This window comes from Neofelis nebulosa, chromosome 8 (assembly GCF_028018385.1).
Source record: "Neofelis nebulosa isolate mNeoNeb1 chromosome 8, mNeoNeb1.pri, whole genome shotgun sequence".
Classification (NCBI taxonomy): domain Eukaryota; kingdom Metazoa; phylum Chordata; class Mammalia; order Carnivora; family Felidae; genus Neofelis; species Neofelis nebulosa.
The window spans coordinates 127,372,447-127,385,418 of record NC_080789.1 but is presented as its reverse complement, the minus strand read 5'-3'; the positions used below and the strand labels follow the sequence as shown (position 1 = coordinate 127,385,418).

At 44.4% G+C, this 12,972-nt stretch overlaps 1 protein-coding gene across 2 annotated transcripts in view; it reads right to left on the bottom strand.

Annotated features, from left to right (window-relative positions):
• CUBN (cubilin) overlaps nucleotides 1-12,972 on the bottom strand; it is a 278,970-nt gene that overhangs the window by 9,408 nt on the left and 256,590 nt on the right. For both annotated transcript variants that reach the window (XM_058681796.1, XM_058681795.1), the window contains exons 60-63: nucleotides 12,384-12,592; nucleotides 4,212-4,374; nucleotides 3,645-3,850; nucleotides 549-696 (exon numbers count right to left, since the gene is read on the bottom strand). In XM_058681796.1, coding sequence (XP_058537779.1) covers nucleotides 549-696; nucleotides 3,645-3,850; nucleotides 4,212-4,374; nucleotides 12,384-12,592 — 726 coding nt within the window. The remainder of the gene's footprint in view (nucleotides 1-548; nucleotides 697-3,644; nucleotides 3,851-4,211; nucleotides 4,375-12,383; nucleotides 12,593-12,972) is intronic.

The following is a 12,972-nucleotide window of genomic DNA, read 5'->3' as shown; positions in this document are numbered from 1 at the left end:
CAAGACCTGAGCTGAGATCAAGGGTCAGACACTTAACCGACTGAGCCACCCAGGTGCCCCACTATGTGTTTGTTGTAATCAAAAGCAGCTGTAGTTTTAATCAAGCTTGAAATGAACATCAAATAATTTCTCCTGGAAATAAATAAACTTCTCAATTGTTACTGTAGTCAAATAGCCCTTTCAAGATTTGTTGTTTTTTGGTTTGTTTTTTTTTTACAAAATAATTTCGTAAGACACAGTGATTTCTATTTGTGGCCAAGTGGATAATTAATAAAATAACTGGTGTACATTTAAATTAAATTAACTACATGGATTTGAAAAATATGCTGGCATTCTAAACATTTTAATTAGTGTTATTTTCACTTTACCTCCTCAGAAACCAGCTTTAGTCACCTGTGGACGTGGGCCTGGCTTCTAGTTACAATTTCTTACCTTGTTGTGGACATGGTTTGTGGTAACAGACCCAAATTTGCTTACAGGAGTCCATTCTAGCAGGAATTGGGATGGTGGCAGGTTTTCTGAATAACAGACAAAGTTCCACGGCTCACCTGCAATCTGATACGTGAAACCCACTCTGGAGTTTCTGTCGAGAACTTCGGATTTGAAAACGACAATTGCCGTACTCGCAGAAGAATAGAACGTCGGTATAGCCGAAGCATTTCTGCCACAGAACTGAATTCCTGGATTTCCATCTCTCTGAAATGAAATGAAAGCCAAATCACACTAGATTGAGTTTCAAAAGAGAATAGACCTTAAATCGAATGCACATTAAAGGGTGGCCTCAATATTCACCCACAGAAACTAGTTACAGTGTTCCAATCCTGCTTCACCCAGGCTCATGCTGGTCTTGGAATCCACAAAAGTCTCACACTCCCCGAGGGGTGCTAGGGGGAGGCCAAGCTTTTGCTGAAACCAGGAGACAGACACGAAGGACAAGACCCTTTCTCCCTCATGCAGCCTCACAGCCAAAGGCCTGTGCTGTGGCTCTGCACACACCCAGGCTGACTGAGCTCAACACAGTTGAGCTGGGGTTTTCCCATAGTCCGGAACTCCGTTGAGAGCAACCCAGGGGCACCTGGGTGGCTCAGTCGGTTAAGCCTCTGACTTCAGCTGGGGTCATGATCTCACGGTTCACGGGTTTGAGCCCCACGTGGAGATCAGAGCTGGGAGCCTGCTTCAGATTCTATGTCTCCCTCTCTCTCTGCCCCTCCCCAGCTCTCTCTCTCCCTCCCCCCACCCCACTCTCTCTCAAAAATAAGCAAAAATTAAAGAAAAAAAAAGACCCACCCAGTGCTCCTCCCCTTAGCTCCCAGCTCACCACCCCTGAGCTCATCCAACCACACTCTGGCCGCACTGTGAATCCCAGGAGGCAGTCCCTGCCTGCAATGAGGTCCCCATTTCCCCCTTGTAAAACCCGGGCAGCCCTCCTTGCCTCTCCGGATAGTAGGGTAATAGGGTCCAGCGCCTACCCATCCTTCCATAAAAGCCACTGGCACCGAAGTTGAGACATTTGTGGCCTCTAACTTTTGGGCGCCTACTGACAGGCCCGCTTCCCACTCCTGCTCAGAAGCTCTTGTTGCTGATGTATGTTTCTCCCCTGCACTGTCTCCTGCTGCTGGTCCTTCCCTAACCTTGCCCGCTGCCTCCTCTGAACTCTCACTGCAGTGATAGCTGCCCCCTGTATACATCCATCCATTTCCACTTTGTGGCCCTGAGTGAAGCTTGGGTCTCCAAGCCTCCACCAGGGGGCTGCAGGAGGCCATTCTTTCCCCATCCTCCACCCTTCCTTGAGTAGGACTAGTGGTGGGGGGCTGGGATGGTGGTGGGGGGGGGGGGTTCTCCAGGCTGCATCTATCCCCGGACCAGATCCAGCTCTCCCCTGAGGGTCTCCACCTCTGGCCAAAGGCTCCTCTGACCCTTCTCACCATAGCCACTTTCCCTCTGGCGTCTTTCCCTCATTAAAGACTTGGGGTGTCTCAGCTCTTGGCCATCCTCTGCACCCTTCTTCCTTTCTCAACTCATGGAGGTTTCAGTGTCTTTCCAGACGATCCACTGAGCACTGTAATCTGCATTCCTCCACACCAGCGCCTTTCTCTCCACCCTCCATGGCAGCCCCTGCCAGAGCCGGCCGTGGTGCCTTTGCCACACGATTCTTGCGTGAATGTCCAATGTCTTGCCACTCTCAGACGTGGTGAGAGTTCCAGTTTCTCCTAGTTATCAGTCACTTTCCTACCTCTCCTCCCAATCTACTCACGCTGAAACCCTTTGTTCTTTCCTTTATTCCTTCAGTCAAAGGACATCCTTCATTCATGACAAATACGGGGTCTTATTCAAAGCCAGTCCAGCTGCGGTTATGATCCAGAGCTGACCTGTGCACTGGAAGTAGGCTTTCTGCACCCAGGTGGTGGTCTGCTCCGATCCCCATTGTCTCAGCTTCAGGAAACAATGGGAAACTGAGAGCTTTAACCAAAGGGCCTTGTTCCACTTGGCTTGAAGACCCTCTAGGAAGGCTACCACCAGGGAATAGGAGTCTTGTTCTGAAAACCACTACCAGGGGAGTGATGGTAACCTTGCATGCGGACCATGGTGGGAGCCTAGGCTGTGTCTCACTGTCTGCCTTCTGAAAATTCAGCAAATACGGTATCTGATCAGAAGTCAGCTCTTCTCAGATCTCTCCAATTGGAGTCAGCCAGACTGGATTTTTCTATACCCACCAAGATCCATACGTAAACGAGGGGGCCCTGGATTTATAGCGAGGAGACCCTGAAGACTCAGGAAGTGATAGATTGGATTCTCTGCAACTGCCAGCCATCGGGGGGTTGAATATGACACTCTGGGAACGAGCTGGGGTGAATTAGCTGCTTCTCAAACTGCTAAAAGATAATTCAGGTATTCCGGGGGGTTCTCCCCAGGTATCTGGTCATGCCTTCTCACTTTACAGATGCTCCCTGAATAATCTCATTACTCGCATTATTGTAGCTACTGATCCATATAATGATGACACCCAAATCTTCAGGCCTTCTGTGAATATTCATGCATCTATGTCCAACTGTCTTCTCAATGTCTTGGCATCTGGGCAATTCTCTCTTTCTCTCTCTCTCTCTCTAACTAAAACAGCTTTTCCTTTTTTTCCCTCTCATATTACCATGAATATAGTCCCAAAGGACTGGTGCCAAACGGCCTCGTAACTGATTTCCCTGTGTTCCGCATGGACCCCTTCAGTTTGTCATACACACAGATCCCCTTCCTGCACAAATGTTTCTCTGGGCGTGGCCCTTGGAGCACTAATGGCAGAATACTGAAGATGTGCATCGAAAATTTAGGTTCCTGGGCACTGTGTAGGGAAAACGGTATCTGAGCGGGAGGTGGGGAGCCCTGGGGCATGCACTTTTATCTAGACACCCAGATGTTTCTTGTGCACATGGCAGTTTGACAGCTCCTCACCTACAAGACCAAGTGCAAGTTTCTTAACACCTAAATAGAGGGTTTTGTATATGGCAAAAATAGAGGGGTTTGTATATGGTTTTGTATATTTTGTATATGTGAGTTTGGGAATTTAATTATGCCCTCATTACTTCATGTGTTTCGTAAATACTGGTGAAAAGGCCACTAGATGTCACTGTCCTGCATCCTATAATTATTACCTCAGGTGAGTCCTGAAACTCTAAGTAGTTCTGGTCACAGTCTCGTGGGTGCAGTTGCAACGCCCACACAGTGATCTTGACCTGCTGATGTGGAGGGGCTTCGAGGACCCAAGTACACGTGGAAAATGGGATTTCTGGGTCTGATGAATTGGGTGACGAAATACTCTGGGGGGTCCAAGTTGCGTTATATGTTCCACCACAAGGCACTGGGGAAAAAAAGAAAAACTTGTAAGACAAGTTTTACTCATGTCTCTTCATACACACAATATTTAAAATTCACTCTTCCTTATCCTTCCAGTCCAAAGAACTCTGTTTACATCATTCTATAGAGAAGTTAGGATATTCTTGACTAAGAATTATACCAAATGCGTATGACCGATGAAACACAGAGTGATTACCATGGTGTTTAGAAACTGACATGGGGTTTACATAGGAATTAACACTGAGTTTGGTAATGAACATTGAGTTTGGTAATTAACGTTGTGTTTGCATATAGGCATGGCATTATTTTTAGTGCATAAATATACATATGTTTCATAGCAGTTAAAAATGTCTCAGTCTACTCACTGTCCACAATGGTATACGTAGCATTAAATCCTTGTCGTTCTACAGTTACGTCACTGACAAATTGAACCGTCAGGAAATTGCCAGAAGAGATAAAGGGAGCAGGTACAGTGGAACCACAAAACATTCCAGCCAAGTTGGCATTTTCACTATCCCCATCATACAACTGAAAAGAAAAATAGTTCATTAGTTATCCATTACTCCCCAAGAAGCTGCAAGCTTTACACTGAAATGGATGCGGAGTCACAACAGGTCATGATTAAGAATCTTACACTGATGTTGTTAGAGCTAGTTTTAGCTTAAGGACAGTTGCTAATGAGTCGGTGCAATTATAATGATCTTCAGTAAAAACCTCGTATGATGCCTAGAAATCTTTCCTCACTGCAAAGGTAATACCTGATTCAAAACTATCATGTCATTAGAGCCAGCAAATGCCTCACTGTCTTGCCCTGCGTTGCTCTCTCTTCTACTCCGGTGCAAGCCCCTGAAATCGCATGCGTGGGTTCTCAATGTGGCTTCCGTGTGGGGCTCCCTGGTTCCACTCTTGTCCCTCCCTAGCCTGTCCTCAGTATGTGAGCCAGAGGATTCAGTTCTGTACGTATGTATGTATGTATTTATATTTTTTAAATTGGCTTATTCATTTAAGTAATCGCTACACCCAATGTGGGGCTCCAACTCACAACCTCGAGATCAAGAGTCTCACGGATCAAGAGTCCGACTGAGCCAGCCAGGCATCCCCCAGAGGATACAGTTAAAATGTTAAGTCAGCCCGGGGCACTGCTAAAACCTCTCCTAGCTGCTCCCCAGTCACTCACTATAAAAGCCAAAGCCAACACAGTGGCCTTTAAGGCCTGAGAGAATCTGCTGTCCACACCACCCCTGCCGCCTTACTGTCCCCACGTCATTCTCTCTGCAGCACACTGCTGCTTCATGGGTGTTGAGTTTGTTGTTCCCTCTGCTGGAACATTCTTCTCCTATACACCCATACGGTTTGCTCTCCTTCATTCCTTCACGTCTTTACTCGAGTATCACTGACGCACTCAGGCCTTCCCTGACCACCCTACTTAAAATGTCAACTCTCCCCGAATTCCCTTTCTTACTTCCTGTTTGATTCTTCATTTAGAGCGCGCATTATCTTTACATACTACATATATCACTTAGTAATTGTCTTCCACTCTGAAGACAATGCAGGTTCACGAAAGCACAGGTTGCTGTCTGTTCTGTGCCCTGCCATGTCCCTAGTTTTTAAAGTTTATTTTATTTATTTTGAGAGAGAGAGCATGAGCCAGTGGGGGAGAGGCAGAGAGAGACAGAGAGAGGGAGACAGGGAGCTCGAACTCACTAACTGTAAGATCATGACCTGAGCCGAAGTCAGATACTTAACTGACTGAGCCACCCAGGCGCCCCTGTCCCTAGTTTTTAGAAGTGTCTGGCACATAAAAGGCACCCAGTAAGTGTCTAATAAATGAGTAATGCTTTGATTCCTCTCTCCACTACACACCCCTCCCAAACCTATCCTCCCCGTCTTCTTGATATCACTAATCTGCTCAGGCCTGAGACTTTAGTCATCCTTGATTCCTTTCTCTCACCCCTCCTGCCCCACATAGCTTCCACTCTACCTTCAACATCCACCCCAGAGGGCTCCTCCCCGTTATGACCATCATCGTCCTCCACCTTGGTTATGGTAACATCTTCCTAAGAGATCCGTTTCCAGCAAGCAGCCACAGTACCGTCTGCAAAGCTGACGGCTGAGTGTTTGCAGACTTAAACCAGATTACACTCCTGCTCAGCCTTAAATGCTCCAGTGGGTCCCCACTGCACCTGACACGAAAGCCCACGTCTTTATGGGGGTCTGCAAGCCCCTACCTGGAGTGGCCGGTTGCTTGTTCCAGGGCCCCACTCCCTGCCCTATTCCCATACCTTCTCCTGCCAGGAGGGTCTCTGTAAGGCTGTAAGCTCTGTAAGCTCCGGAATTGGGCACCCCCCCCCCCCCTTGTCATATGGTCTCAGCTCAAATGTCATCTCCTCAGACAGACCCAGCCCATCTAATGTTGCCTGGCCCCCAACATCTTCCTATTCAAAAGGCAGCTTATTTGTTGCTTATTTACTTTTCCTGGTCTCTCTTCCAATAAGAACATAAGTCCCAGGGCGCCTGGGTGACTCAGTCAGTTAAGCATCCAATTTTGGCTCAGGTCACGATCTCCCAGTTTGTGGGTTCGAGCTCCACGTCAGGCTCTGTGCCGACAGCTCGGAGCCTGGAACCTGCTTCACATTCTGTGTTTCCCTCTCTCTCTGCCCTTCTCCAGCTCTCACTCTGTCTCTCTCTCTCTCTCTCTCTCAGAAATAAACATTTAAAAAAATTAAAAAAAATAAAACAAAAGAACATAAGTCCCGTGGGTCGGAAGACTGATCATACACTGCGGTGTCGCCAGCAGCCAGAACAACTCCCAGCCTTGAGGAACCTTCTTCAACAGACACCTGTCCAAATAGTGGATGCCTGAATTCTCTTCAGGTGTGTTACCAGAAAACAGATTTCTCCAGCTGAATAATCTTCACGGTATTTCCAAAACAAGTATGAGTGTGTATAGCCAAACATTGAATTTATAACACAACTATGATGTGCTATAAACTTCAGAATAGCCGTGACCACAGACATTATTCGAAAATGCTGGGAATATGTAAGATAGAAATAATTTAAAATAAACAGAAAATAAATTTACCACTAGGTGGCACTGTTTCTCCCACTTACGTGTGAATTTGGTAAATTTAGATGGATAATCTGATCCCTCCCATTTTAGGACACAGCAGATTTGCCAAGTTTTAGGTAATGTACCTTTTCTGGTAAACAAGTTAAAATGTTATTATAATGGATACCACATTCGTACCAGCGTTTTAATTCTACATACCGTGTGCCAGATCCTATGTATATGAGGATGTCTAAGGCACTTTCCATATGTTCAATTTACTGACTGATGCTAACTAATTAGAGAGATCCATACATTGAATATACATATATATTTGTGTTTTTTCCAGTGCTTAGAGCAGTGTCTGGAATGTGGTAGGTACTCAAATAAACATTTATTGGAACCTGATGCCTTGATAGAGTACAGATCTCCCCACACTGTCTGACCACAGACTGAATGGTTAAGCCCAGTGGGTTAAGGCAGAGGTTCTCAGTGGGGGCTGTAGTATCTCCCAGAGAGCATTTTTTTTTGCAAAAGTGTCTTGTTTTGGGGGTCATCACAATAATTTGGGGCTATGACTGGCATTCAGTGTTTAGAAGCCACCTTGCAGAATCTCATGCTGCAATTCACGGGACAGCTTTGCAAAGTGAAGACTGATTCTGTCCCACATAACTTTTCCATGTTCTGCCAGACATTTCTGTAACAAAACTGTTCATTATTGTGTGACCCTGGAACCTAACTCCGTTCTCTATATAAACACAAAAACATTTTGCATAATGCAATTACTGTGTCGGTGGAAGGAGGACTCTACTTTGTTTTATTTGGAACTATTTTTTTTGAGTTTTTCCACTTTCTTGGAAATTCATATTGCAGATGGTGATATTAACGGCACTTAGTTGCAAATACAAGCCCCCCCCCATATTAGTTTAGATTTATGCTTTTGCATTTGCCATGATGCCACATAGAAGAATCTTGACGACTTTATCATGTGACATAAGGTAGTTGTATCAGCATTTACATATTTAAGTGTGCCCTATTTTATATACTTTCCTTTTATTCCTCCTTTTTCATTGCATTTAGTATGTTAATATTAAGTTTCTGAAGCTATGGATATGGGTAAGCTATAGCGTACATGAACTCAACTTCAGATGGTCAAGGAAGCACTATGAAATACTGGCTGTTCAAATGGGCAGATTAGGTTGAACAGGAAGTGCTCCTCTGTGATATTCCTCCAAAACTCAGCTCAGCCATCGCACAGAGGAAGGCTTTCCCAAACCCCAAAATGACGTCAATCATACCTTCTTCTCTACTTCTGTTCGCGGTTCGTATCTATTGTTTTTGTCACATTGTATGATAATTTATATGCTTATGTGTCAGTCTCCTCCTTTTTGCTGACAGCTCCTCGAGGAACCCTAACTTTATCCCTCCTTAACGACGGTGTGGGATGCCTGGCACATAATTATGCCACGTGACTCTTTATGGAATGGATGTGATGTTAATTTCAACAGACACGTTCAGTGAAACACACCGTCACGATGTACTGCAGCTATCTTAGTAACTTCCCGAGTCAAACCTTTCAAAAGCAAGAGTGATAGGGAGCCTGGGTGGGTCAGTCAGTCGGGCATCTGGCTTCAGCTCAGGTCATGATCTCTCAGTCTGTGAGTTCGGGCCCCGCGTCGGGCTCTGTGCTAACAGCTCAGAGCCTGGAGCCTGCTTCGGATGCGGTGTCTCCCTCTCTCTCTGCCCCTCCCCTGCTCACACTCTGTCTCTGTCTCTCTCAAAAATAAATAACCATTAAAAAAAACTTTAATAAAAAAAGCAATAGTAATATAATTATGAATGAATGATGGAATCACCACATTTTCACTTGTATATCTACCTACAGAAATGAATTAAATTAGCTTTTCTAAAAAGTGATTTGATCATAATATCTAAGAAACATTCTACAAGGAATCAAATGCCCCATTTATCACAGAGAGTCGCTTTAATGAAGATACCTCCAAGACTCCACATTCCAACCAATGTTCTTTGATCTGCCAGTTTAGTAAAAGCTGGAAAAGTTGCCAGTACAGGGACATTGCTTTCCTAAGAAGGAAAGCCAGAGTAGACCTGAACAGAATTTCTTCAAAAAAAAAAAAAAAAAAAAAGGAATAGGAGGAGAGGACATTTTATATTTAAGCTAGATGGTAACTTCTTGTTTTTGATATTGCTATTTTTCTCCCAAATAACTTGAAGAAATTCAGAAAATTGCTAGTTGTGTTAATAACAGTATCAAATCACACTCAGCAAATGAGAAGAAGGTCAATCGACGGTTCTCCTAGCAGGACCACACCCAAAACACCCTACATGAATTTACACCTATAATAATTTCTATGTAAATCAATTATCTTTAATATTTTAAGGAAAGGTGATTCCACAGCCAGCATGCCCATCCGGAATTACACAAGCTTGGGGAGGGGGAATAAATTTGTTTTTAAGTTGCATTTCAGACACAGTGCTGAACACTCCAGCATTCATTATCTTTATCTTCAAAATAGCCTTGCAAAATAGGTATGACTATTTGATTTTCTTCATTTTTTTAAAGCTTATTTATTTATTTTGGGGGGAGTGGAGGAGGGGCAGAGAAAGAGGAGAGAGAGTATCCCAAGCAGGCTCCAAGCTCAGCAAGGGACCCATTCGGGGCGTGAGTCCATGATCCAGGGATCATGACCTGAGCTGAAATCAAGAGTTGGACACTTAAACAACTGAGCTACCCAGGAGCTCCTTCACTTGTTTTTAAATAGATGAAATGATGGGGCACCTGGGTGGCTCAGTCGGTTAAGCATCCAACTTCGGCTCAGGTCGTGATCTCATGGTTCATGAGTTCAAGCCCCACATCAGGCTCTGTGCTGACAGCTCAGAGCCTGGAGCCTGCATCGGATTCTGTGTCTCCCTCTCTCTCTTCCCCTCCCCCACTCGCACTCTGTCTCTCTCTGTCTCTTGAAAATAAATACATGTTAAAATTTTTTTTTAAATAGGTGAGGTGATAAAGAACTGGGGAGGTGAGGAATCTTGTGGCAAAACTGAGTTAGAGTCCATACTACCTGCCTCCAGAGTTTACTACCTTCCTGTAAAATCAGGGTAGCTCTCAAACATTTAAAAAAAATTTTTTTTAATGTTTATTTATTTTTGAGAGAGACAGAGTGTGAATGGGGGAGGGGCAGAGAGAGAGAGAGAGAGAGAGGGAGACACGGAACCTGAAACAGGCTCCAGGCTCTGAGCTGTCAGCACAGAGCCCAATGCGGGGCTCAAACTCATGAGCTGTGAGATCATGACCCGAGCCAAAGTTGAACGCTCAACCGACTGAGCCACCCAGGCACCCTGCTCTCAAACAGTCTTGAATGTCAGCTTTGTTGTTGTGCAGGCCATCTGGTGTCGTTTTAGAAAAGAATTCAACCCGAACCGACGTCCCTTGTTATCTCCAATCTTTCACCAACTCCCTCTGATCTGACTTCTGTGCCAATGCTTTAGCTAAATGGCTGTCTATCAGTCAGAGGAGTTTCTTTCTTCGTCTTTACCTTTCTTGGCCCCTAACTTATCATTTAATGGTATCGACCACCCATCCTTGGTGGACCACTCTTCTCCCTTGACTTCAGGGACCCTCCACTATTCTGGGCTTTTACATGTTTTCCATGACTTGTCTGTTTCTCGTCCTGCGTCTGCTGTCCTCTCTGACCGCCTCGCTGCGTCCCTTTCCCAGAGTGGAGCGGAAGCCTGGCTTCCTAGTTCCATGCTGCCTTCCTGGAAAGAAAACAGGACTTCTTCTGACGGTAGAAGCAGTCCTTTGCTGTCTCCTCTCTGTGCTGCTCTCTTCTCGCTGGAGCCCTGTTCCAGCCTTTGCTCACCTGTCTGCCCTGCTGTCACCCAAACTAAACCCCTACCTTACAACACAGGGTCTTCTCCTAATTGAACTGACATTCTTTGGGCTTAGAGCTTAGCACAGTAAAAATACAACAGTATATAATTAAGTGCCCAATGGGTACTCCAACTCTGACTCTTCCTTCCCCCTTTTTAAAGAAAATGGCTTCTTTAAAATTTAAGACAAGTTTTAAACTTAAAAGTGCTTGCACCAGCTTGTGATTTCCATCTCTATCCCCTCCTTACCTAACGGTAACCTCTCCCTGGGGTCCTAACTCCAGACTCTCCGCTCACCATCTACCTGCAGTGCTGATTCCATATTAGTCTTCTGTAAATGCTGCTCTCATCATATTACTCAGTGGAAAGCCTTCAATCCTTCTTTATTTTCAACTGCATAAAATCTGAAGTCATTAATTTGACTTTTCAAGATTCTTTGTGATCTGGGTGTATCTCCACGTAGGCGATCTTATTTCTTGCTACTTTTTTGCAATATTCCTCTCAAAAAAAAAAAAAGGCAGTCCCTTCACCCCTTCAAGAACACACATATGCCAACGTCCATACTCCCCTTCTTTTTATGTGTACCTTGCCTGGAATGCCTTCTCTCCTGAGAATATGCTTTCCAGCACCCTATGAAGCCTTTCTTTTTAAAAAAAAATTTTTTTTTAACGTTTATTTTTTATTTTTGAGACAGAGAGAGACAGAGCATGAATGGGGGAGGGTCAGAGAGAGGGAGACACAGAATCTGAAACAGGCTCCAGGCTCTGAGCTGTCAGCACAGAGCCCGATGCAGGGCTCGAACTCACGGACCGCGAGATCATGACCTGAGCTGAAGTCGGACGCTTAAACGACTGAGCCACCCAGGCGCCCCTGAAGCCTTTCTTGTTCAAGCCAGGTCATCATGAACTTTCCTCCCTTTTAAACTTGCACATTGCTTCGAGCCTCTATCCAATGCATTAGCTGGCCCTTCAATATTGACTGTCCTGAACTGTTTATTATAGATTTGCACGTGTCACCCACTACCTTAACAATCAGATTTAAGTTCCCTTGGGCACAAATCTTGCCACACTTGTCTTCTGCCCCAAAGCATTGTAGAATACACTGGCTGATACTACTTAGATGGTTTAATCTGAAGTCATCTAGCCTGATGGGTACAGTAACTTAATATTAACGAGTCAGCAAAAATTCAGCTTCCTTTTAATGGGATTTCAGAACTAAGTTATTTTCTACATCTACAGGTCATATGGCCAGTAAAGATACAAACTTTATTCTAGGATTTGCCAAAGGTCTTTTGAGTGTCTCTTTCCATACAGCCCACCTTTCCACTGATCATCTCTCAACAGAGCATGAATGAAGAGGGAATCTTAAAGCTAATGTTATAAGCCACAAGCAATTTCTGGCTCATCCATCCAGATTAAAGATTAACTTGAGATGAAGATAGGACATCTGTAATAATAAATGTTATATCATTGAAGAATATGTCATTTTAACCACTAGCGGTACTCAACATTTCATGACTTCCTGAATGGCGCCAACTGGCATGTATCATATTAAAGTCCGGGTTAGAAGACTCTGTTAAGAAATACAATGGCCTTACCTTTACATAATCATATATGCATCTTTGTGCACTACTTGGTGCCTCCAGAGCAAATGTTTTGAAGGTGAGTTTAATCACTTTGTTTACAGGTGCAACTATGAACCATACACAGTTTAAATTCTTGTCATATCTTCCATTGGAGTCAGAATCAGGAGAGGCAAAGGTATCGCTTGAACCTGTCAGATAACCACCACATCCTTGCTGAGGCCCTGTGTTAAAGACAAAGACACATCACTACACAGACCAAAGGGAATAGATCTTAAATTTTACAGGGAGGGTTTTAAAAATCATATAGTTTCTAGTTCGGTCACACGTGCATGGACATTATCAGATGGTGCCCGGAGCTTCAGGTGGACACTATCAGATGGCTTATGCGGGTGTTGTTCCCACCGCATTAGCTTTTTTGTTCCATATTTCCTTTCTGCTCCTATCACCGACACTTTAGTCCCCGTCTAGTCACCTAAAAAAGTGGGGAATTGTATTTAGTTTTATGGGCATTTCGAGAACTGTGGATGGGATTTATTGAAGTTTTTCCTATCCTTGAAAAAATCCAAAAAAAAAAATTCAATTTTATAGAAAATAAAGTATT